General features: G+C 41.6%; 1 protein-coding gene across 1 annotated transcript in view; it reads left to right on the plus strand.

Annotated features, from left to right (window-relative positions):
• The window catches only part of ADNP2 (ADNP homeobox 2), a 108,489-nt gene extending 82,160 nt beyond the window's left edge, over positions 1 to 26,329 (plus strand). The window contains exon 4 of the mRNA XM_030212080.1: positions 21,220 to 26,329. Within this exon, the coding sequence (XP_030067940.1) occupies positions 21,220 to 24,147 (2,928 nt within the window). The 3' untranslated portion in view covers positions 24,148 to 26,329. The remainder of the gene's footprint in view (positions 1 to 21,219) is intronic.
• The last annotated feature ends 1,089 nt before the right edge of the window (positions 26,330 to 27,418 follow it).

The following is a 27,418-nucleotide window of genomic DNA, read 5'->3' on the forward strand; positions in this document are numbered from 1 at the left end:
CGGTGACAGAGGAGGAGGTTCACCATGGGGGAGAGAGAAGGGGAGCAATGATGGAATATAAACCCGCTCTTTATATTTGGATTAGTTTTATATTGTAATATAGATGGTATATTCTTTTATTCTCTATTCCTTTCCTAATAATTTCATTCAGTGTTTTTTTGTTTTGGCCCTCACTACGCACTGTGTAAACAATTTCAACGTATTGTCAATCATATTGATGCCTAGATCCTTTTCTTTGGTGATGAATCATAAATGTAACCTAGCATTTTGTATCTCTAATATGGCTTATTCTTCCCAATGTGTATTACTTTACAGTTGGATCAGACAACCATGAAAAAGGAAACAAGCTACCCTATGCGAAGTAAAACAAGCAAATAAACTAGGGATGGACCACAGTTTTCCAACAGAAGAAAAGAGGCATAGAGGTCGAAAAATGTCAAGAGCAATGCTCTTTAATTGTAATCAAAACAATAGTTCTCCAATTGCTGTATACAGTCCACCAGAGAGGTATAACAACTTCCAGAACCCGACATGGATCTGTTTCAGCAACAAGTGCCTGCCTCAGGGGTCACAGTGTCTAGGTATCAGAAAAACAAACAGGAATACATAAATAAGTAAAAACACAAATGGATGTAAAACGTCTCCTAAATATATAACAGGAAGATTATTAAGCTCAAAAAATTGTCAAAATACGTGTAAAAAAATTACAGGCGTAGACACTTGCAACAGTAAATTGTTGAAAAATGATAGTATACAAAAAGGCCACAAAAACTGTACATATGCAAAATTGTTCATGTAAAATTATTTGTTATAAAATGGTATGAACACTACAATTAATATTTGTAATAGAAGTGCCTGTCTCAGGCGTCACAGTGGCTAGGTCTATAAAATAATGAGTGGAGTGGAATGGGTAGACGTGAATCATTTACTCTTTCCAAAAATACTACAACTAGGGGGTATGCGATGAAGCTACAATGTAGTAAATTTTATGTTTAAACTTAAGGATTACACTAATAGCAGTATTAGATATGATCAACCACAGAAGCCGATAAACTCCATACAATGACATCAAACTTTGTCTTACTCCCCATTATACTCCACCCAAACTGGTCAACTTACTTCCAAACTCCTATCTGATTAAAACTCCAATTCCCCCACCTACTTTCCCCCAAGAGTCTCCTTGTATCCAATGTAACATTAGTTATTGACAACTTTTTTTAAACTTGGCTCAACCATATCTGCCATACCAGTACCTAAAATACCCTCCCCCCAACCTTCTCCCACCTTCAGCATTGGCTCTCACAATCCAGAAGCTGACACTGTCTCCTTCACTTCCACCTTTGGGACTGCTCTCCATAAACCATTCGCTTTCAGAGATTTAACCCAACACATTCAGAACCTGACTCAGTGATCGTGGAGATATTCTATTCAAGTAGGCCCCCCATACCGGTATAAATCTTTGCCTTCTCTTAGGTGTGTGCCTAGCATCCCGCAATTCCCATAGCATAAGCTCATGAAGTTTATTTCCAGACCTCTATCATATCTCCCCTCAGTTGTCTTTTCTCCAAGCTGAAGAGCCCTAGACGCTGCTTTGATCAGAATATCATTGACAGAGTAGTGAACCAGTGGCAGGATCAATTGCTTAAATATATTTGTGCGAAAGGGGATACCTTGACCATCAGAATTAAACATTTGAACTGTTCAGGTTGACATTAACTGTGGGTGGTGCCATTTAAAACTTGACCTCTCGGTAACGTTAAGGTGTATTTCTATGAAACCACACAACAATGTTTGAAATAGATGTCACTTTGTGCATGTAAAATTTTAGTTCGGTGTAGATTTGAGGTGGTGTTAAAATGTTTAGGGGCTCACTTTTTTTCCAGACTTGTGTGTGTGTGTGTATATATATATATATATATCCTAAATATAAACTTGATAGGAAAGTAAAATTATGTATCATACCTGATAATTTTCTTTCCATTAATCATAGCAGATCAATCCATAGTCCCTCCCAGATATCTGTACTGTTTGGTCTAGTTGTTATATTTCAGGTTCAGGTTTAGACTTCAGTTCCTGTTCAGGAGGATTTCGCGTTCAAGTTCTTCCACTTGGATTTCCCTGGAGTTGGGACGACTTTGTGTTACAGTGAGCTGCTGCTTGTTTCCCCCTGTTTCGATGGTGGTTGGATTCATAACTAAATTATGCCAGTGCTCCCTCCCGCTTTGTGCGGTAGTAGGGTAGCTTTGTTTCCCTCTCGCTTTGGCAGTGATGGGTTAAGCCAGCTCCTCCCGCGGTTGCGGTAGCAGGACATGCCAGTTCCCGCGTCGGCGGGAGTGGGTGCTCCCCCCCCCCCCCCCCCCACTTCGGCGGTGGTTTGGTGGCGGAGTGTTCCTTTGTGGGTTTAATTCTCTGTTTGGTGATTCCTGCGGATGGAGCTTTGATATCGACTATACTGAGGAATTCCTGGTAGCACATGACCACATATAGAGAGGCAAAAGATTGCTCTCTATCGCCACCTACCGGTAAATGGACACAACCCACCAGTCTATGGATTGATCTGCTATGATTAATGGAAAGAAAATGATCAGGTATGATACATAATTTTACCTTCAGATGATGCGTGATTGTCTTTGAGAGATGAATTGTTGTTAGAATCCTAAGGTGATGAGGGTCAGGAAAGTCGAGAGAGGTTAGCAATTGCTGGTCTGAAACCTATGGAGGCTGGAGATACAACTTTGATACTGAGGAAGATAGAAAATTTGGAAAATCAGAATAAGAACCTAAGTTTTTAAACTTCCCAGTCTCTAAATTTTTGGCGCCTCGGGAGCTCTTCAAAAGATTTCTGACAACGGCTTTGAAGATTTCAGAGTCCAGTATTCCTCCAGTTCAGAAATTATATTAAACAAGGAGTAGAAAACTGTGGAAGAAAATAAGAGCCTGGATGTTTCTGGGCTGTTTGAATCTTCAGATGTTGAAATTTCTGGTAGAATGACTCTTGGCTTTTTGTAGGTCTTAAAGATAAAGGCGGATTTTGAGGCTTTACTATAGGATAAAGAACGTTTCCTTTTTGGGACACAGAGTATTATATTTCCTGATGTGTCCATCTGGAGAACTTTGGAGGAAGAAATTTCTTACATTTTGTCAGGCAGGTATTTCTTTGGGAGCTGTATCTCATCTACATTTTTCTTGTAAATGTTTCATTTCCCATCAGGAGAATAGAGATATATTCTATGAACCAGTTCAGTTAGTTCTTTTTAGAAAGTAGAGGTCTCTTACATCTCCAAGTGTCCAAGCAAGCAAATATAGGGTGCAGGTAGTTCCGGTGATAGTTGGAAGTATATCCTTTGACCTTTGGACAACGGCATTTGCTTTAATTTGTGCTAGATTTTGAAAACATATTACCACACCATAAGACTCCTGAGGCAGGTGCTTTGGCGCCAAAACACAGCAGCTGTAGAGTCACTTGGTGTTTCTTAATAAAGACTTATACATTGCACATTTGTCTCCCTTGTTCTGGAAGTGCCAGCCTGCCCTACTCCTATATTTCCTTGACTAACTTTGTTGCTGGATGATTTAGTGAAAAGTCCATAAACAATTTAATTCTGTAGGCTTGAGAGAGCCAGTTTCTGGGTATGTACAGTAAGGAATGGTTTTATTTCTCAGAATTGGCGACTGATGTCCCTGTTCATAGAAATGGGAACAGAGGAAGTTTGAAACTAGAGGCTAGTTAGTCTGACATGAATCATAGGAAATGTAATTGAAACTCAAACAGATAGTGAACATCCATATTCCAGAGGATCCAAGGCAGCATACTTTATTTTTTTTTTTTGTTTTGTTACCAGAGAAGAATTATCAAACAAATCCTGATTCCTCTACTGAGGATAGTAACACTAATTCTCTAGTTTACTTGGGTTTCAGCAAGGCTTTGATATGGTTCCACATAGGCTGCTGAATAAACTGAGCTCCCTAAGTATGGGTCTCAGGGTGTTGGGTTGGTTTAGGAAATGATTAAGTGATAGAAAGTAGAATAGAGTAAAAATGAAAATCACTACAAAGGGAGGAGATTAGTGAAGTGCTTCAGGTATTGTTCTTGGGATCAGTTTTGCTCAACATATTTGTCTGCCTGCAGAGTAGCAAATTTTCCCTTCTAGGTCGTCAACAATCTGAGTTCTGCAACGGTGGACATACTATATGGAATTGATAGCAGAAAAACTGATATAAAATAGTTTGAGGAATACTGGACTATATAGTAGTTAAGGTTAAGTACAAAAAAGCGCAGACTCGATGCATTTGGGGAAAAAGAATTGGAAGAAGCAATACATGTGTGGTGACTGCTAGGAGAGAGATGGCAGCTTGTCTAATTTTTCCAGGTAGCAAAACAGTATAATGTGGTAGCCAGAGGTAGAGGTGTCAGGTTTGATAAAATTTGATATACCGCTCTAGGGAAAATATCTTTAAAAGCGATTTACATTCCATAAAAATAACTAGGATCTTGCCAGGTATTTGTGACCTGGATTGGCCACTGTTGGAAACAGGATGCTGGGCTTGATGGACCTTTGGTCCGTCCCAGTATGGCAATACTTATGTACTTATATAACTAAGTCATTAATTGTAAAGAGTGGGAAGAGACGGGGAAAGAATATTTAGGTAGTACAGTAATAGCATGATGAAAGAAATAGGTAATCTCTTATCAGACCTTGGTAGATACCTTGGTTTCTGAGGGTATTTCCCACTGGTTAGCTATTGCAGTGCATTCCTTTTTTTACACGACCCTTTGAGTTTGTGTTTGGCTGTTTTTCAGTTTTTGTTGTATTAGAATCTCTTATCAGACCCAGATGCACAAAACCTAACAAGTCAGCAATGTGGTTTTTATGCCTAGTTGGTTTAGCAAGCAAGGAGTACAGCAAGAAATGCACATAAGGGTTCTTTGAGCTCTTTTCCTGTCACGGTAACAGCTAATGAAAATTGTATGCAAACTTATTATAATGAGCTAATTGCTATACAAGTGTGTATGCAAAGGGATGCACAGCTGTTTTCCGAGTGATGCACAAAAGCAGCCCCTACATTTCTTTATGGTTTTAGGGGTCCTCTTTGCCACTGTGAGTCAGCCACCTACAGCACCATAAACTGCGCACAAAAAAAAAGAAAACCTCCCCAAACTTGAGTGAGCTTCACACAACAAAATATCACGGCAAAGGAAACGTGAGAGAACAAGCAGCAAGCATCAGGGATTCCCCTGCAGATCAGGGAGCCGGCGGCTGACAGCCCCCCACCTCTTTTCCTCCTCCCCCCCCCCCCCCCCCCCCCCCCCCGTGATCTGCTGTGAGCCCGCCTCTCTCTCTTGCTCGGCTCTGCCTCTTATAAGAAGTTCCCTTTATTAACTCTTGGCTCACTCTTCCCTTACCTCTTAAGCAATTAGGAAAGCCCTCCTCTTCAAGTGTCGTCAGGCAACACTAGCTACTACTACTACTATTTGGCATTTCTATAGCGCTACAAGGCGTACGCAGCGCTGCGCAAACATAGAAGAAAGACAGTCCCTGCTCAAAGAGCTTACAATCTAATAGACAAAAAAAAAAATAAAGTAAGCAAATCAATTAATGTGAACGGGAAGGAAGAGAGGAGGGTAGGTGGAGGCAAGTGGTTACGAGTCAAAAGCAATGTTAAAGAGGTGGGCTTTCAGTCTAGATTTAAAGGTGGCCAAGGATGGGGCAAGACTTAGGGGCTCAGGAAGTTTATTCCAGGCGTAGGGTGCAGCGAGACAGAAGGCGCAAAGTCTGGAGTTGGCAGTAGTGGAGAAGGGAACAGATAAGAAGGATTTATCCATGGAGCGGCGTGCACGGGAAGGGGTGTAGGGAAGGACGAGTGTGGAGAGATACTGGGGAGCAGCAGAGTGAGTACATTTATAGGTTAGTAGAAGAAGTTTGAACAGGATGCGAAAACGGATAGGGAGCCAGTGAAGGGACTTGAGGAGAAGGGGTAGTATGAGTAAAGCGACCCTGGCGGAAGACGAGACGGGCAGCAGAGTTTTGAACCGACTGGAGAGGGGAGAGGTGACTAAGTGGGAGGCCATCAAGAAGCAGATTGCAGTAGTCTAAACGAGAGGTGACAAGGGTGTGGATGAGGGTTTTGGTAGAGTGCTCGGAAAGAAAGGGGCGGATTTTATGGATGTTGTAAAGAAAGAAACGACAGGTCTTGGCAATCTGCTGGATATGAGCAGAGAAGGAGAGAGAAGAGTCAAAGATGACCCCAAGGTTTCGAGCTGAGGAGACAGGGAGAATGAGAGAGCCATCAACAGAAATAGAAAACGGGGGGAGCGGGGAGGTGGGTTTGGGGGGGGGGAAACGAGAAGCTCGGTTTTGGTCATATTTAATTTCAGGTGGCGTTGAGACATCCAGACAAGCACGCTGAAACTTTGGTTTGGATGCAAAGTGAGCTTTCTCTGGTGGGTGTAATGATTGTTAACCCTCTGCTTTTATTGTTTGTTTATAAGAACAGGTGATGGAGTGAACTTTCTTGGCAATTTCATTTGTTTTACAGATTTTTGGCTCTGGCAATGAACTGTTTCCTCTGGAACTCTATGCTTGTGCTTGCAAAAACAAACAAAAAAAAAAAAGGCTACCTGTACTGCTTTTATATATGCAGCTTGTTTGTATGTATGAAAGCCATCTGTTGCATGCGCAGAACATCCATGCTTAGCGATTAGCTGCTCTACACATGCTTGGCTGACCAACTGGCTTCCCCCCTATCGCATGCAAATAAGCATGTTTGCAAAAGCAGCAAGCAGCTTATTTGCATGCGATTTGCCTTGAGGCTCCTTCTGTATTTCCAAATCAATAATTTTTACCGAGGTGGAAATAGACTGATTCTTTATAGGGACCTTTGTGCAAGTGGGCCTCAGTATCTATCGGTTTCAGCAGCTGAAGGGGAAACAACAATTAAAAACTAGAGACCAAAAGCTTCATGAAATAGTTTTAAGAGCAGAACAAAAAGTTAAATGGGATGTTTCTAGACAGTTGAAGAAGGACGTTGGTCCAGCGATACTAAAAGCTTTGTATCATATTGAATTGAAGCAGATTTAATAGAATGATATAATCAGTGAGCAAGACTGAGAAGATACAGTGGGGGAAATAAGTATTTGATCCCTTGCTGATTTTGTAAGTTTGCCCACTGACAAAGACATGAGCAGCCCATAATTGAAGGGTAGGTTATTGGTAACAGTGAGAGATAGCACATCACAAATTAAATCCGGAAAATCACATTGTGGAAAGTATATGAATTTATTTGCATTCTGCAGAGGGAAATAAGTATTTGATCCCTCTGGCAAACAAGACCTAATACTTGGTGGCAAAACCCTTGTTGGCAAGCACAGCGGTCAGACGTCTTCTGTAGTTGATGATGAGGTTTGCACACATGTCAGGAGGAATTTTGGTCCACTCCTCTTTGCAGATCATCTCTAAATCATTAAGAGTTCTGGGCTGTCGCTTGGCAACTCGCAGCTTCAGCTCCCTCCATAAGTTTTCAATGGGATTAAGGTCTGGTGACTGGCTAGGCCACTCCATGACCCTAATGTGCTTCTTCCTGAGCCACTCCTTTGTTGCCTTGGCTGTATGTTTTGGGTCATTGTCATGCTGGAAGACCCAGCCACGACCCATTTTTAAGGCCCTGGCGGAGGGAAGGAGGTTGTCACTCAGAATTGTACGGTACATGGCCCCATCCATTCTCCCATTGATGCGGTGAAGTAGTCCTGTGCCCTTAGCAGAGAAACACCCCCAAAACATAACATTTCCACCTCCATGCTTGACAGTGGGGACGGTGTTCTTTGGGTCATAGGCAGCATTTCTCTTCCTCCAAACACGGCGAGTTGAGTTCATGCCAAAGAGCTCAATTTTTGTCTCATCTGACCACAGCACCTTCTCCCAATCACTCTCGGCATCATCCAGGTGTTCACTGGCAAACTTCAGACGGGCCGTCACATGTGCCTTCCGGAGCAGGGGGACCTTGCGGGCACTGCAGGATTGCAATCCGTTATGTCGTAATGTGTTACCAATGTTTTTCGTGGTGACAGTGGTCCCAGCTGCCTTGAGATCATTGACAAGTTCCCCCCCTTGTAGTTGTAGGCTGATTTCTAACCTTCCTCATGATCAAGGATACCCCACGAGGTGAGATTTTGCGTGGAGCCCCAGATCTTTGTCGATTGACAGTCATTTTGTACTTCTTCCATTTTCTTACTATGGCACCAACAGTTGTCTCCTTCTCGCCCAGCGTCTTACTGATGGTTTTGTAGCCCATTCCAGCCTTGTGCAGGTGTATGATCTTGTCCCTGACATCCTTAGACAGCTCCTTGCTCTTGGCCATTTTGTAGAGGTTAGAGTCTGACTGATTCACTGAGTCTGTGGACAGGTGTCTTTCATACAGGTGACCATTGCCGACAGCTGTCTGTCATGCAGGTAACGAGTTGATTTGGAGCATCTACCTGGTCTGTAGGGGCCAGATCTCTTACTGGTTGGTGGGGGATCAAATACTTATTTCCCTCTGCAGAATGCAAATAAATTCATATACTTTCCACAATGTGATTTTCCGGATTTAATTTGTGATGTGCTATCTCTCACTGTTACCAATAACCTACCCTTCAATTATGGGCTGCTCATGTCTTTGTCAGTGGGCAAACTTACAAAATCAGCAAGGGATCAAATACTTATTTCCCCCACTGTATGTGTTCTAAAAGTGGCATAAGAGATTAAGTGTAGAGAGAGTGGGATACCTGTATAATGAATTTTATGGACCAAAACAAGAATGTTGAGGTGAATTGGAGGATAATAGGTTCCTCTCGATGGTGTAGGGTAATATGGTCAACTTTTTTTGCTCCAGGTTTATTGCTGTGTTCTACATTAATTGAAGGCATCTGATTTCTGCAAGTTTTGTTCACTGGAGGAGGCTATTGCAGTAATCTGTTATGTGGAAGTCAAACTGCTAATAGTACTTGCTATTAAACCTCAGTTTAAATCATACCTGAGCAAGTACGCCTCTCTTGTACTATATTAAATATTTAAGGAGGAAAAAGACTTCAGATGCTCGACATTTAGAACAGTGAATGCTTGGCTGCTGAATATCCACTCTTGAAGGAACCCTTCTCAATGTGGAAACATTCCAGCTCCTCACAAGTCAAAAAAATCTCCTGTATTTAAAGGGCTTAATTCAGTAAACCTCTGCCATATATGTTCTATATTTAGAAACCATTTAACTAACGGCACTTATCTGAACAATAGCTGTAACTGGGTCGACTAAGAAAGCATGGGACAGGCATGTGGGATCCCTTAGGAAAAGGAAGAGTTAGTGGTTACAGAGAATGGGCAGACTGGATGGGCCATTTGACCTTTATCTGCCATCATGTTTCTATGTTTCTAAGGAGAAGAATATTTTTGTCTTCATCAAGATAATGAAGAATGGGTAGTGGTAAGTCCAAGTAGAGCAGATTCAGTGCTGTGTGCTTTCCTGAAGCCAGTCTGGTGGTGATAGTAATGCATTAGATTTATCCAAGTAGGACTAAGTGTTCTGTGATTTTTAAGATTTGAATGGTAATTGTGCAGTGAGAACATATGCGTTGCCATACTGGGACAAGACCGAAGGTCCATCAAGCCCAGTATGCTGATTCCAACAGTGGCCAATCTAGGTCACACATACCTGGCAAGATCCCAGTACAGCAAAACAGATTTTATGTTGCTTATCCAAGAAATAAGCAGTGGATTTTCCCAAGTCCATCTTTTAATGGTTTATGGATTTTTCTTTTAGGAAATTATCAATATCAACGGGTCCAGTGCAATTTATAAACAGAACTAAAGTAATACAATCTAAAATACAGCATAACAAACAGATAAGGAAAATCAGTCTTAATTTTCTTACAAAAATAAATAGCTCCCCCACAACCAGGAGAAAATGCAGTTTTGGAAAGTCCTGCCCTTGGATCCTTTCAAGTTGAGGTACCGAGTGAGCAGGGAAGGAATTTACCCACAGCGAGGGAGAGTTTGGTGTCTGGTTCAGAAGAATTTCAAAGTGCTGCACAAGTTTTGCCTCATCGGATAGTGAGTACTCTAGGCCAGACTTTCAATATGCCCTCTCCTGGTACACTTTCAGGGGCTTTTAAGAAACCTGCCATTGTGACAATGGAGTCACTTTGGAACTTAACATTTGATATGCACTCCTCTTTACAGTCTTTGACTTTTAAAAATACTAGTGATATAAAGGTTTTGTCTGAAGCTTCTTCAAGCACAGGTGACTGCTTAACAGTCCACTGAAGTAAAACTTCTAGAATCAAAAATTCAGACTCTGGAATCATTGGGAACAGTTTCAAGGATAAGAATTTCACTAGTCATCGATTGGAATATTTGGAAAATTAAGTTAGGAGGCTTAATTTGAGACTAACCAATTTTCCTAGGTCACTTCTAATCGTGCCTATAGATATGGTTAAATATTTGATTGAGATTTTGGGAATCTCTGTTGACTGCCTCCAATAACTCAAGCTCAGTATTTACTGATTTCAAAAAAATCTGTTGGTGAGAATTTTCAAATCCAAGTTGGAGATGGTATGAACCTAACATCCTTTTTGGAATCTTCACTGGAAGCGATTACACAGAGAACTACTATGGTAGTATCCTTTGCTTTGGAGATGGATCACAATGCCGTATTGAGGCTTTCATTTAGACATTTCGGTTCTAAAGTTAGATCCTGATCTCTCTAGAGAAACACAGAAAAGGCATAAGGCCTTTTTGGCCTTTCAACCAAGGATTTTGGCCTTGGGTGCCAATTTTGTACTTGTTTCCCTGTTTGTTTTGTATTATTTTAAGCTAAACAGTTTCAATTTTTTGATCCTAAGCAATTGGAGGAATTTCTTGTGGCTAAAGAAGAGATAAATATCACTGTATAAGTCACATTTGCGCACTGTAGTAATAGGCTGGGGAGAGCCTTATCAGTTGCAATAATCTAGGTGGTTTTTTATTTGTTATACGTTTTCCTGATTTTGGATCTAAATTACCTGATATTTTGGTTGAAGAATGTATATCTTTTTCTTATTGTAGTCAATATATTTGACACATATTGATATTCTTTGTGTTAGTTATTACCAATTTCTGTATTTCTTATTTTCTGAGATATATTCAATACTAAATAAATATTAAATATAAAGCATAGTTCAGTTAAGGAGGCCTAGGTTTGTTTTTGGTGGGGAAGTGGAATTAAAAAGTAAATATGGGAGAGAGGTACCTTATCTAGGTACGTGGGTGTGGTTGTCTTTGGAGGTGTGGGGTAGGTCTCTTGCCCCAGTGAATTGGAATAGAGTAGGAGGTGGGCATGATAAGTAAAAAGCACGAGCGAGTAAATAAAAAAAAAAATGCTGACAAGTATTTTAGAATCTTGGGGAGATGGAATGATTGTGTAATGGTTAAGTATAGTGCATGCACTAAGAAGCACCTCCTGCTTCTGTACACTCCTTCTGCTTCTCCTTATGCTGGAGTGCATAGGGGGAGGTATAACCAGTTGAAAAAAGGTTTTTAACATTCTGCATGTTTCATTGGCAGTGCCTCACTTGGTATACAGTGCACAGTTCTGAAAGTCATGTCTCAAAGAATTTTGATAGAGGCCATTCAGAGAAGCCACAAAATAAGTGTGGGACCTTCACAAAATTGCATGTGAGATTAGACTGAAAGACTGTATCCTAGAGGAGAGAAAGGGATAACATGATAGGTCTTTATAGCTGAATGGCACTGATGTGTTGGAAACAAACATCTTTCAGTGGGGAAAATAAGCCGTATCTCTTGGAAGTCATGGTCTTTATTTGAAAACTTTGCTTGCCTGCCCTTTCAGCCAGAGCTCATCAGAGCATGCAGAAAAGAGCAAAATGTACAACAAGCAGGATCCCATGTCAGCCCTTTGCCTCTAAGAACACAGCTCAAATGCTTGTTAGAAAAACCATGTTTTACATTTACTAAAACAATTCTTGCCACAAAATGTGAACGGGCATTCCAGAGAACAGGAGCTAAATATACAAATGAAAAACAGCAAGAAAAGCTCCAAATAAATATAAGAATGTGAAGAGGTGACAAAAAGCGAGGCCTGCAGAGAGCAGAGGATCTATGAAGGAGTCGGTAAAGAAGACAGGCCACTAATTGTGCTGGTTTATGTGCATGCAAAGCATGGTGGGTAAGAATTTGCACTTTATAATTGATGTAAAAAGGCAACTGGAAGCCAGTGTTGGCTAGCCAGTATTAGAGAGAGATGGTCAGATCTCCTAGTGCCCATTAACAGCTTTACATTTGTGCTCTAAATTAAGGTTACTTGAGCGAGATCAACGGAAGAATATTACATCATGTTACAGTAATTGAATCTACAGATCACAAGAGTGAAGCAGTGGCTTAAGATCTTGAGTACCAAGTCAAGTTTTAACCAATCTGATTTTATGAAGGGCTGTGAAAAATAACCTAATGACTTAATTTGAGGCCTCAGAGAAATAGAATCTTATGAGTCAGGGAGCAATAAAGGTGCTTCCTCACTAGAGGGAAAAGCAGCAGGCAGAAGACCATGCTTTGTAAACCAGATAGCCTCACCTGTTGAGAAATTTCAAGCTTAATTTGTGATCATTAAGTTTTTTTGCCATGGATATAATTCCAAGGGAATAATGTCTAAGTAGAGAATATCACCAATTAATGCAAAACTTAAATGACCTCATAACTAAAGTGAGTTTGGCAGCTTCGGCGGTTGGAAATCTAAGATCAATGTCGGGAAGATTTCTACTATCTGGGTCCCGTAAATGGCAAAACCATATCGAATCAAGGCTAGAGTTTGCTTCAACAGCTCCAGTAGTTGGGAAGCAAGACCAGTCTGTGCCCCAAAATTGACAGGGAGAGACAGTGATTTATGAAGAAGTGGAACCTGAGCAGAGTGCCAGCTTCAACTCTGGCCACCTTGTTGGGCTGTCTGGATGGACCATGCAGGTCTTATCTGCTGACATTTACTGTTACTATATATGTTTGCTGGCTATGCTCCTCTATGCAGCCAAGCATCCTTCTGTCCTTGGCTGTTGCTGTTTGTCCCGTTTTGCCACCTTGAGATCCTGGGACACTATCACCTCAAGGTCTCTTTCCTAGGCTATCGCATACAGCTGCTTTGGATTTCTGCACCCCATATGCATCACCATGTATTTCTTCACATTAAAGCTTAAATGCCAAGCATTAGCCTAACCTAAGTTTTGTAGATTACTTCTCATACTATCCATTTCCTCGGGGGTATCCACTCTGTTGCCAGTCTTCATTTCATCCCCAAAAAGGCACACATTTTTTTCCACTCTAACCCTTTGGCAGTATTGCTGCAACTTTCCCTTCACTTCTCCCATTTCAGTTGCAATGAAAGAGGAAGAAAATTCACAGCCAAGATGCCAGACTTCAGTTAAACAGCACACCTGAAGACCAGAATTGGACACCAGATCAGAGATGACCAGAGTCTTATGTGAAGCCATAGATATTAAGGTGTCCTAACCACAGCGCCCAGTGAGAAGATGGCATTTCTGGGGAGTTAGCTCAAACCAGCAGCTGCCAAGTGTCACCAGCCAATTACATCACAGCTAGCAAATGGAAGCATAGTGCAGAAATGCCACAAAATTCCCAAAATCGAGGGATAGAGTAAATAGAAAGTCAGTCATTAAAGATGAGATGTCCCAAGGCATTCCCAAGAAGCAAATGCCAACAGTTCAAAAGTCATTAAGCAATCCATGTTAAACAGTGGTATCCCATAAATGACGACACCTTGGGTTCAGAGGGCTTGAAAGTGCACAGAGCACTGAGAATCTTGGGTTAAAAGGTCCATGAGGGGCATGCTCAGGAACATCAGGAATGCATTTTCAAAAAAGGGGGTTGGTAATCCAGATATCTACCAACCGCCTTTCTGTGTAAATGCAATATCTGGATTGCTGTCCCAGAAGGCATGTGAGACTTAGGACTTCAAGACTTGAAGTTCCTACATTGCGTGACTCAAGCTCAGGGAGCCAAATTGCATAGTAAGGAGCTAGGAAATAGCTGTTCCTTCATAGTTTGATGTTCTGTTTTTATAGTTTTCTGTGAAATACGCCGTTTTAAATGCATTTGCTTTTGATGTTTTCCATTGCTTTCTAAATTTATTTTACTACTTCCGGTTGGGGAATGGAGTAGCGAGAACGAGAGCAGTAGCTGCTGTGGGGCATCTGAAATCCTTGTTCTCGATATCAGCGTCCCTCCGATGAGAATTAGGAATAAAATAGAGATCTAAAAGCACCTAAAACACATCTGAAAGGAAGTGAAGCGCCTGATGGCCGCGAAATCAATAAGGAAGGAGCCTAAAGATAGAGCGCGAACAGGAGAGACAAGATGGCGGATAAAGGAGCGCCAACTTCCCCCACACCCAGCTCGATGTGGGCTGCCGAAATAACTGAAGAAGTTAAGGCGGCGGTAGAGCAAACGGTGGGGAAGAAGTTACAATTAATACTGGACAAACTGGACGGTATGGAGGAAAGACAGGCAGCTTTGGTGACGGACCTCTGAGGTACAACAGTGGATGGGGCAAGCGGAGGAGGAGATCAGTAAGGTGGTGGAGGAACAACCCAGGATGGCTGCCCGGCTGGTGGAGCTCGAAATTAAGGTGGAAGACCTGGAGAACCGCTCGCGGAGAAACAATCTTCGGCTTGTGGGGCTCTCCGAGAGTTTACCGGAGAGAAATCTTTGCCATTTCCTGGAACAATGGCTGCCAGGGGCGTTGTTGAACCAGGGCCTAGCGGAGAGGCTAAAGATAGAGAGGGCTCATCGGCTGGGCCCTAGAAGAGAAAACACGAAACAGCCTAGAGTGGTAATCTTGAAGGTCTTGAATTATGTCCATAAAATGGAAATCTTGCAGAGCCTGAGAGCAGGGAAGCAATTGGAATATCAAGGAGCCAAAATCTTATGTTTTCAAGATTATTCATCAAAAGTAGCAGCGAGAAGATTTTGTGCCATTGTGCTCGAAACTGGAATGAAATATAAATTCTCTCTTGTACCTGTTGAGGCTGAAGGTGATTAATAACTGACAAGATATTTTGACAAAGTCCAGGAAGCAAAGGATTATGTGGAGAAATTAACGAGGGATTCGTGCAGCGAGCGAGGACAAGACAGTGGGTGACTGGTACACTCATACAAGTGGACCGAAATAAAAGAGGAAGCTGACACGACTTGGAAAAGCGGGGCCTGACGAAGGAAGCTCAAGATATTCAGAATGCTGCAAGCAGCAAGATATACTGTGTTGTCTTTGGACGATTTGTTAGTCAGTATTAAACCAGGGTGCCAACCCTGGGGCAGACGATTAGGACTTGAGAAGATTCTACATAGGAAGGACAGTGAGAGGGACTGTGACCTTATCACATATGGATGCCATAATCCCTGAAAGTGGGGGTCCAAATGCCAGAGGGCAGGAGAAGGGTAATGTATATGGGGAGGGGTATGGGGAAGGGATGGAGAGGAGGGAGGTGGGGTGGGGGGGGTAGAGTCATGAGTGGATCAACAAGGGTTGCATGAATGTTGGGGGACCCTGAGTGGCAAAGGGATTGCCAAAGGAATCGGGGGGGGGGGGGGAGCTAGTAGTGTGGAAGAATGGATCGGGGGGGTGGGTGGCTGGGACGCCTCCCGGGTATGAAGGTTGATATAAAGCTTGAGACTACTGCTGGCAGAATAAGGGAGGTATGACAATGCTACAAATTGTAACCTGGAATGTGGGGGGTATACACGCGCCAATTAAGAGACAGAAGATATTAAAAGTCCTTAATGATCAGAAAGCCTCAGTTGCCTTCCTACAAGAGACACACTTAACACAAGGGGAACACAAAAAATTGAAGCGCTGGTGGGTGGAAGAAATTTTTTGAGTCTCCAGCTATGGGCTGGAAAGGAGGAGTGATAACCTTGATCAGGAAAGGAATACATGTGGTAGTCAATAAAATAGTCAGGGATAGTAAGGGGCGGTATGTTCTGGCATCAGTGGAATTGGACAGACAGCCAATGCTCTTATGCAACATTTATGCCCTGAATGTTTGAGCAGCAGTTTTACAAACAAATTCTCTGTAGAATACAGGGCATTGGGGAGAGGCCCGTTGTATTGGGGGGAGACCTGAATGAAGTTATGGACCCCAAGTTGGATAGATCTAAGCCAACGGGAAGAGAGCTGGCTAGAACCCGGAGGGGCATTGAGGAGGCCCTGGATGTGTGGAGAACCCTTAACCCACTAGAACGAGATTATACACGTATTTCTAGGGCATACTCCACGTTATCTCGTATTGACTATATACTGATGGCTAGAGAGCTGCTAACCCAGTTGTAAGTTACTAAAATAGGACCCATAGCGGTGTCAGATCATGCTTAGGTGGCAGTGAGGATGCGATTGGAGGGGGGGGGGGGGGGATTCGGGGAGAATATTCGTGGCGATTCCCAACATATCTTTATCGCGATAGTCAGTTTTTATCGTATGTAACAAATAGCTGGAAAGATTTTAAAGCCAATAATGTAGCTCACCGGGAGGACCTGGTTTTATTCTGGGAAGCTGCTAAAAGCGGTACTAAGAGGAGAGATTATAGCCTATACTAGTTTCAAAAAGAAGGTGAGGCAAAAGGAAGTACTCAGGCTGGAAAAGCGAGTGACCATACTGAGATGACAATATAGTAGGGAGCACCTGCAGGGAATTCGGGTTCAACTGCTAGAGGCGCAACAGGCCCTTAATGAACTATTACACCAAAAAGCACAGAAGTCTTTGGCATACTGTAAATACCAATTATATAAATTTGCTAATAAGGGAGGGAGGTTTATGGCAAGGCTAATAAACAGGAGGGTGGGTTCTCGCAAAATACTCACTTTGACAAATAAGGGGAGTTAGCCCATACTGACTGTAAAATTTCACGAATTTTAAAAATTTTTTTGAGGAATTATGTACGCCGCAAGAAGAGATTATAACACCTAGTGAAACATACCTTGCAAGCATAGATTTGTCTAAATTGACGGAAGGCAGGTATTGAATGCACATATTATGGCTGACGAAGTGGAATGGGTGCTAAAGCAGAGTCCCTTGGGCAAGACGCCGGGACCCGATGGCATGTGTAATGAATTATATAAGCTGTTGTGGTCCAAAGTGAGTCCAGTGATGGCTGAGGTATTTAACATAACCATTCAGCGTGGACACGTGCCGGCACACTTAAATCAAGCACATATAACGGTAATATCGAAGCCAGACAAACCGGCACAGCGCCCAGAATCGTACCGCCCCATTTCATTGTTGAATTCGGAAACAAAATTCTTGGCCAAGATATTGGCAAATCAATTGGCTAAATTTCTCCCCTCGCTGATAGAGGAATCTCAGGTGGGATTCGTTAGAGACAGGGAAATAGCAAAGAACATGAGGAGGATACTAGTAGCCTTAGAACGGACGCAAACGGACAGTATGCAAGCAATGTTAATTAGCTTTGACGCAGAAAAGGCTTTTGACAGATTGGATTGGGGATTTCTATTTGAGACACTTAAAGCCTACGGTATGACAGGGTTCTTTGTGCAGGCGATTAGAACTTTATATACTGATCCTAAGGCGAGAGTAAGTGTAAATGGTATGTTTTCGGAGTGGTTTCCCATCGGTAGGGGTACTCGACAGGGTTGCCCTCTTTCTACGCTCTTATTTGTTTTAACACTTGACCCACTAATAAGGGAAATAAGCAGTAACGCGGACATAAAGGGAGTGCAAATCCGAGATAAGGTGTTTAAAACAGAAGCTTTTGCGGATGACCTGTTGGTGTTAATAAAGGACCCGCAGAGTTCCTTGGGGGTACCTCATGGAAAGTTTAACTGAGTACGGAGCCTTCTCGCGATTCAAATTGAACCTGGAGAAATCAGAAGCCCTAGCAAGCGAGGGTGTTCAGAGAGAGGGATGGGATCACTTTCCTCTGCGTTGGGCGAAAGGAGCATTTAAATATTTGGGTATTCAGCTGCCGATCAACCTAGCTCAATTATATATTTATAATGTCTTTCAGGTGTTAAGAGAAACTCAGGCACAACTGTCCACTTGCCACTGTCTTTCATGGGTTGGGTGCATTTATACCGCATGATTGTATTTCCGAAATGGCTGTATATGTTACAGTCTTTACCAATTAGATTATTAAAAAAAAAGATCTGAAGGCACTTGAGGCAGGTAGCACGATTTTGTTGGGCAGGGGAAAAGCCAAAAATGAAATGGAGCCATGTTTGTGGAGTTCAGGCGAAAGGGGGGTTGGGCATACCTGTAATGCGGGATTATAATCAAGCAAGTTTGTTGCGGCACCTACGAGACTGGATCCTAGGCACGACAGCATACACAGATGTAATATGGGAAAAAGCGTATTTTAGCCCCTGAACTATAAATTATCTGTTGCATGCTAAACCAAGTGATATTCCGGTACAGCTAAAAGATAGTGTTCATTTAAAGCCTATGCGGTCCCTGTGGAGCAAAATATTGCAGTTTTGGGGGCAGAATCCAGAAAGTAGTGTATTACTATCCATAATTGAAAATGTAGAGTTCCCCCCGGGAAGAGGCAGGGAGTGACACTTTTGGAGAACTCCATACAAGTGGATGGAACTATATTGCCATACCTAGAGTTTGAGAGGCGTTGTGCCGGAGGACCACTGACGATGCTGGCATATTGTCAGTTATCCCATTACATCAGTGGACTTCCTAAAACGAGTCTATCATTGGATTTCGGGGAGCAGATTAAAGAGTTTTTGGCCAGGGATGCAGCAGGGCAAGTCTCCGTGTCGTGGTTCCATAAGGCGATAGGGGACTACAGCTCTCTTCGGGATGTTAAGGAGGTGTCTGAACGTTGGAGCAAGGAGGTGGGAGGGAGAATAACAGAGGGGAGGATATTGGCAGTGCTTAAGGGTAGTGCACAGTGCTGAGTTGCAGAAATGCCACTTTAGGACTATACACAGGGCCTATTTCTTAGCTAAGAGAAGAGACGGCTGAGGGGAGATATGATAGAAGTGTATAAAATAATGAGTGGAATGGATCGGGTGGATGTGAAGCGACTGTTCACGCTATCCAAAAATACTAGGACTAGAGGGCATGAGTTGAAGCTACAGTGTGGTAAATTTAAAACGAATCGGAGAAAATTTTTCTTCACCCAACGTGTAATTAGACTCTGGAATTCATTGCCGGAGAACGTGGTACGGGCGGTTAGCTTGACGGAGTTTAAAAAGGGGTTAGATAGATTCCTAAAGGACAAGTCCATAGACCGCTATTAAATGGACTGGAAAAATTCCTCATTTTTAGGTATAATCTTGTCTGGAATGTTTTTACGTTTAGGGAGCGTGCCAGGTGCCCTTGACCTGGATTGGCCACTGTCGGTGACAGGATGCTGGGCTAGATGGACCTTTGGTCTTTCCCAGTATGGCACTACTTATGTACTTATGTACTTATGTACTTATGAATAGTGGGAAGGAATGCTTGCCCGAAGTGTGCATTGGGAGATGCTTCATTTGCTCATGGTGTTTGGCAGTGTAGGGACATCCAGGTATTCTGGTAGGCTCTTTCCCGCTTTCTGTCATGGGCTTTGGGGCATAGGGTTGATCTGTCCTTTGAATGGGTGATGTTTAGTTCGGTGGGAGTATGAGAAAGGGGGTCTCAGGAAGAAAAAAATCTTTCTTAGCAAGTCCTGTATCTTGGGGAAAAAATGTATATTCATTGGGTTTCAGATAGGGCTCCTTCATATTGGTATTGGAGGAATAGGATGCATGAGCTTATGCTATGGGAGTCACGTGAAGCTCGCCACACTGCAAGAAGGCAACGATTCATTAGGGTTTGGGGGGGGCATATTTGAATAGAATTTCACCGAGGGCACGGAGTCAGGTTTTGAATGAGCTGGGATGAATGCATAGGAGCGAATTGGAGTATTGACGAGAGGAATTATATTGGGGATTAAGGGGGGAGACCTCGTAAGTGGCTGAGACAAGTTCCCTTGAAGGGAGGGGGGTTTAGGGTGGGGGGAGGAGGGAAGGGGGGAGTTGGGTTTGAAGATGAGAACATTGATAAAGGGTTAATCCATTAGGTCTGTTTTCAGCATATTGTAGGAGGTAGCAATCGTCTGTCCACTTACCAAATTAACAATAAAAGTGCAGGGCTATTAATCAAGGAGGGAGGATTATTTGGGTCCAATTGGATGTATGCAGGAGGAGAGGGGGCAGACCATTGGATCATTGAGAGGGCTGGAGGAATAGCCTAGTAGTTAGTGCAGCGGACTTTGATCCTGGGGAACTGGGTTCGAATCCCACTGCAGCTCCTTGTGACTGGGCAAGTCACGTAACCCTCCATTGCCCCAGGTACAAAATAAGTACCTGTATATATGTAAACCGCTTTGAATGTAGTTGCAAAATACCGCAGAAAGGCGATATATCAAGTCCCATTTCCCCTCATATATGGTATTGGCTGCCTGATTCCTTGACCTAAGCTTGCTTAAGGGATAGGGGTATCGCAATTGGATGTGAATAAGGTATCTGAAGGTGGGGAGGGGTGGAAAGAAATGTAAAGAAGATTAAAAAAAAAAAGTTGGGAACTGCACTCCTTGGTTGCTGGAGGACCACCATGAGGATATTATTCACTTGATTTATATTGCATACTGTTTATTGACACGTCTGTATTGTGCTATTTGTTTCTCAATAAAAAATTGTTTACAGTTAAATTTATTTTACTACTTTTTTTTTTCTTTAACATGCTGATGTAAGCCATGGTTTTTTCTTTGTGTGGTTTGGAGTTGGAATAATCTTAAAGCAACATGCAGTGTGAGATTTATTTGTGCTTCCATTTTCTTGCCCTTTGTCATATTGCAAGCCTTTGCTACCCATGAAAGTACTTAGGATAATTCTACCCCTGCTGCTAAATGATTTTTTTTTTTCACACTTTCATTGTCAAATCAGCCATTCCCCCACCAACCCTTAATATAATTCATGAGAATGTGTGAAAGAATCTTGGCCTTGTAGTACATGTATTTAACAGGATAGTCTGTCTTTTCAGGAGGGAGTGCTAAAATTGTTTTAACACTTAGGCAAAAAAAAATCTAATTTCTCCATTTGCTTATTTTAGGTGTACGCAAATTATAGTGTGACTAAATGGCAAACGTGATGATTTGAGAAATATGTCCTGCCGTTTTTAACATTTTGTTTTTCTTTTTTTCAGAGATACAGAACCAAGCCATATTGTTGCAGCCTGTGCAATTTCTCAACAAAGCTGCCTTCTTCATTCAAGAATCACTTACATCGTTATCACGAGGATGAAATGGACCAAGAGCTAATGGTTGCGTGCCCAAGCTGTGCATTTGCTTCCCAGTCCAAAACTGTGGTAAAGCATATGCGAATGTTTCATACATCCGTCCGGAAAATCCAACATTATGCAGTGAACAGTTTGGGTGGTTTAAGCCATTCCAGGAGGGATGCTGTGAAGTTCTCCTGCTTGAAATGTTCCTTCACAGACCCTTTGTACTACAGCATGAAAAGGCATGTGTTAATGACTCACTTTGAAAATATTATAAGCACCTATTTTGGTGAGCAATCAGATCATATATCTTTGCAGAATGGAAATGAAGCTTTGTCTGCAAATGAACTGAAGAGCCCACCATCCCACAAGTTCTACTGTAAAAAATGCTATGCCTATGCTAACACCCAGGATGCCTTGATTTATCACATTTTGACTTCTGAAAAACACAGAGATCTGGAATACGAACTTAGAAGTGCCATTTCTGAATTCAGTAAAAGTCACTTTAGGAAAATGGCACCTTTAAAGCCATCAAGCATCGCCTCCAGAGCACCAATAAATCACCCAGGATTGACATGTACTAGTACTGCAGGAGTCTCCATGCCTTCTTCTCCAGTTAATATGTTTTCAATGCCACAGAACGGTCAAAACCTAGCTATTGCAAAACAATCCCAAGCTGCCCTTCAGAGCAATGCCAGCACAGTGCCTATTACCTCTAGTGCATCTGGGAGTATTATGCAAACTTCTGGTTCAGTTGGAGCTCCACCACACATGGGATTTCTACCCAGCTCTCTTCCAACAAGTCAGAATATTACACTGCAGACATCACTGCCTCAGTCAGTCTTTGTTTCTCATAGGTTTCCTTTGACGCAGCCTGTGGGGCCTGGGGTTCTTCCTCTTAATCAGTCTGGGTCTGGGATTCTCCCTCCAACTCAGCCTTTGCAGCCTGGAATTTTCCCTCATCCTCAGGCTGTTCAGCCAGGATCTCTTTCATTTAATCAGCCAGTGCAAGCTGGTGTTCTTCCTGTGAATCAGCCTCTCCCTGCTGGAGGTTTCTCTTTAAATCAACCAGTTGGACCTGGTGCTCTTGGTATGAATCAGCCTGTTGCTCCTGGGATTTTCTCGGTAAATCAGTCTGTCAGACCTGGTTTTTTTCCTACAAATCAGTCTATTGGGCCTGGGTTGTCGCAAAATACTGCTTTCATGACTGCAGCACCAATGCTAAGGCAGTTAATTCCAACTGGTAAGCAGATTAATGGGATGCCCATGTATACCCTTGCACCAGTTCCAGTTACCTTGCCTGTAGCACCAGGTGGTGTAGCCAATGTGACAGCACCTCAAGTACCTATACAACTCACCCAGACCAATACAGTTGCACAGATCTCTCAGTCTCCAGTTAGTGCACCTTCTCCTCCTGTAGTAATGACTTCTAAGAATGTGCTTGACCAGGCTTCCAGACGTGCACCACCAACACAAACACCTGGTAAACAAGCTAAGCAGTGGAAGACATGCCCTGTGTGCAGTGAGCTGTTTCCTTCCAATGTCTATCAGGTTCATATGGAGGTGGCTCATAAGCAACAGGGTGTATTGAAAGCTGGTGAACAGAACCCACAAGGTAAAGACACAATTGAAGCAGAAAAACTTGCAGCACGAGCCCCATTTTTAAGGTGGATAAGAGAGAAGACTGTCAGATGCCTTTCTTGCAAATGCTTTTTGAGAGAGGATGAAATCATAAAACATTTAATGATGCATGGTCTAGTTTGTCTGTTTTGTACATGGACTTGCCATGATCTGACTAGCTTCGTGATGCACAATAAAACACTGCACAGTGAAAAGAAGAAATTACATGTGGATTATATTAAAAAGGGGTTTGAACTAAGCAATGATGCTAATGGTAACATAGTGTTTCCTCACTTTGACTTTCATACAGCATTACCAAAAGAGGAAATTGGAGAAAAAGAAATCAATTTGGCAGTACTCGCTGTTTTAAACTCAAGGACATTTGTGCCGATTTACATTAAAGTGCAACACCAAATTACAGAAACTGTCAATAAATGCATCAAGCAAGCGTTAAAATGTCCATTTTGTCTATGTACTTTTGTTGGTACAGAAGTATATGAAACTCATCTAAAGGATAGACACCATATCATGCCAACTGTACATACAATCCTAAAGACACCAGCTTTCAAATGCATCCATTGTTGTGGAGTATACACAGGAAACATGACTCTAACGGCCATTGCTGTGCACTTGCTCCGCTGCAGGAGTGCTCCCAAAGACAGTAGTTCAGGTGTGTTGGCTCCGCTTGATAAAAATATTGAGAATGGTCAGCCTGTGAATGGGGAGGTACATGATTCTGCATTACTTTCTAATAAAAGGAAATCGTCAGATTCATCATCAGGTGTGCCACCAGCAGGTGACCAGAAGGATAAAGGACAAGAGGCACTGTCTAGCTACACTAATACTTTTAAAATGTCGGGGAAGGAGCTCATCCCGGTGTCTTCTAAAAGAAAGAAAACTGAGACAGTGGCCAAACCTTCAGGCTTTCCATCGGGAGATGATGTACACAACATTCTTGCACTGGATCCAAAACAATATGAGAAAGGGTTGCATGAAAATAGAAAGCATTTTCTGTCAGACTATTTTCACAAAAGGCCATATCCTGCTAAGAAAGAGGTTGACTTGTTGTCCTCTCTGTTATGGGCTAAGAAAATTGATGTTGCATCGTTTTTTGGGAAAAAGCAAAATGCATGCCTAAGGGCAATCAAAACTCGTAAACCTTATGTGCTGTTGGGCTTCAAGATGTCAGAACTTAAAAATGTTAAGCACAATTTAAGTATACAAATGGAATAAACCAAGAAAAATGTAAGAAGCTATTTAAGTCTTTTGGGACAAAACATCATACATAGTTTTGAATTTAGAAATCTATTGCATTCAGTTTTTTTTCAGTTTGCAAAACATGAGATTTGGGTTGGGTAGACAAATAGCCTCAGTTTTTGTCTGTGCCCCAAAACAGCTGCACTCTGGACTGGAAGGGGTGGCAAATATTTCGTAATTCATGTATTTAGTAATCTTTTTTATGAAATTTGTATAGGTTTTTTTTTTTGGGGGGGGGAGGCTGTAGATGTTCATGGTGAGAATATTGTACTGCAGATATCTTGCAATATCTACACGAGGGCTTTGCTTTCAGATGCAAGCATACCTTACACTTAAAATAGTTAATGAAATAATGAAAGGCAAAATGATCACCAGGTAGCAAGCAGATTGAATATGGTGGATTTTCAGGAAGACTTAGAGTTCTGTGTTGTCATACCAGGCAGATAAATGTCAATTCTAATTTCAGATATTCATTGCTTTTTTCCTATTGTGCTAGTTATTTTCCTCTACCTTCCAAAAGAGTGCCGTTTTTTAAGTTTATCAACAGTGTTGCTGAAGATATAGAATCACAGCCTACTTTCCACAGAGGCAGACAAATACAAGTTATTGGCCTGGTGTGACACATCAGCTAAGTAGTACTTGACTGTAATAATTAACCTTTTTGGTCTGTTAAACAGCTCATCTGTCTTAGAGGCAGCGGCTCTGAAGTTGCTGCCTTTGTACTTTATCAAAACAGCAAGACTTGACTAGTCCACTTCTGCTGTGACTTGAGTAAATCAGATGTCAGTCTTATCCTAATTTCTCATAGTTCTAACCTGATGATTATCCTTATTCTGTGTACTACATATCTCCAAAATAAGCATTTTTTTATTGTTAGAATGTTCATGTATATAATTTTCCCTTAACTTAAATCTGACCTTTTTTTTTTGCCATCCCAGAAGTTTTTCTTCAGTAGCATCTACACTTCTGAATGAATGACTGTGAATGTACCTTTCCACCTGTAAAAGGAACATCCACCTGATCTCAATTGCATCATTTAAATTGAAAACATCTTGCTTTCTCCCACTGTAACACTTTTGCGTAGCATTGTTTTAACTCATTGGGGGGGGGGGAGTTATTTACTAACTGTATGCTAATGCCATTAATGCACATTTACCTCAAGGCCTATTGATTACATTAGCATGCTTAGTAATTAATCCCTTTGACTTTTTAAAAATTTAATATATGGTAAAGGTTTTTGTGTGGGGCTTTGTTTATGGATGGACACTTTTTTTTTCCTTCTCTGAACTAATTTTCGCATATGGAAACCACTTTAAAGAGGACTGATTTATCTTTAGGTTAAGTAGGGGAGGGGATGACAGGTTTTTAGGCAAGTTCTTGAGTAATCTGTGACACTACAGATTTTTCAACCAGAAAGTAACCTAAAGTAATGAATCTCTCTCTCTCCCTGATTCAGATGTTTAAGTGAGCAAAGTCGTAATCCTGGAAAACTTTTTTTTTTTTTTTTTATAAAGTAGTTTGTGCCTGATTTGGGCGTGAAGTCAATATAAGCATCTAGCTAATATAAGTCTTAGGCCATTTTATACAAGTGGTACCAGATGCTGTTTTTATATATTCTACATAATTTATTAATGACTTGGGGATCAGGAAGTTCTTAGTTATAGTTCATGCTTTGTGTGTGTGTGCAAACAAAAGCCAATATGGCTTTCTTGGCATTTTCCTTTTAATGTACACTATCCAGTGGAAGGAATGTGTTATCTATTTGGACTTTGATTTCATAGTTTCCAATAAAAATATTTTAATGACTTTTTTCCTGTACCTCTATCTGATTTGGAATTCATTTATTGATTCACTGTAGAGACTTAATCAGGTCTGCAAATTGATGTTCATTTAACATGAGAATGTCTCCTGTTACTTTTTAAACTTGAGATGAAAAAGCAGTGGATAAAATCAAGCACACAAGTGGATGGTGGTGCTATACGGTTCTAAGACACATCAGCTGTGTAAACTTACATTAAACTGTGTATAAAGTTTTGAGCATATACAGCCCTCTCTGCACATAGCATCCTCGGTTTTGTTTTTCTCACTTGTCGAACAAAGCTCATCCCGTAGTTGAAGAGGTTTATCGCTTCATTAGTCTTCCCATTTTTGGGCTAGTACAACCAATTCCTACTTTCAACAAGGATCTGTGGTCTCGTAGTTCTGTAGTAATTGAATTGGCAGCAAAGAAAGCAAAAATGAAGAGAATTTTGTAATGCACCAGCTGGCAAAATTTCTAGATTGCTGTATCATTCTGGGGAAGATAGTAATTTATGGTGTCATCTGTAAGGATTGTAGTTTATCAACTCTGCATGATTCAACATATGCATAGTTTTCACTAGTCTCTTGAGGGTAACTTCTCCAAATGAGTTAATTTTGTGCATACTATGACAGGAACAAACCTCACTCCTAAGCCCAGGGTATGTGGAGTATAATCTCAGTCTGTAGTTGATTGTTTCCTCTGAGGAAGATTAGTATTGAACCCATATCTGCTGAGCATATGATGAATTTGGCAGCTGTTCTAGAATCACAGCCTCTGCCATCACTGCAGGACTTGTGGCTACAGATGGGTTTGCCTGAATATATGCATACTGCATTGTTAGATGTGCCATGCCATGGCAATTTCAATTTTGGACACATTTAAGGAGACTGTAGATACCATTAAGGATCACTGTTCTACTCTGCACCATGTCTTTACAGGGGTTTAGATGAAAGAGCACAAGCCAGTATAGAAGAACATTCTACAAAAGGAAAACACATACTTTTCTCCAGACTGCTACAGTTAAATCCAACATTGTTTTTGCTAGACTTCATAGAGAAGGCATCTGAAGCAAACTGCATCTGTGCAACCAAATCAGCCCTCTTTTATACTGTTCTCCCATCACACCCAGTTTTCTTCCAAAATATACATGCTGCTCTGTAGGGGGTCAGGTGCAGTTCTGTATCCAAGAATGGCAGAAAAATACCAAAGAAGTAGAAGATGGCACATATAAAATAGGCCATATTAGTGTCTTATGGAGAAGATCTGATAACTACAAATGGGATTCTGATTAAAAACATGTAATATAAAAGTGAACACACAATCAATTTCTGTTTGCTGTATGTTGTATTTGGTGCAATATGCTGTATGACCAGAAAAGGGATGTGTCTGTACCAAAAGGAAAACACACAAGAAAACTGCTATTCAGACAAACTTAAAATATATAAC

This window comes from Microcaecilia unicolor, chromosome 1, assembly GCF_901765095.1.
Source record: "Microcaecilia unicolor chromosome 1, aMicUni1.1, whole genome shotgun sequence".
In the NCBI taxonomy this organism is placed as follows: domain Eukaryota; kingdom Metazoa; phylum Chordata; class Amphibia; order Gymnophiona; family Siphonopidae; genus Microcaecilia; species Microcaecilia unicolor.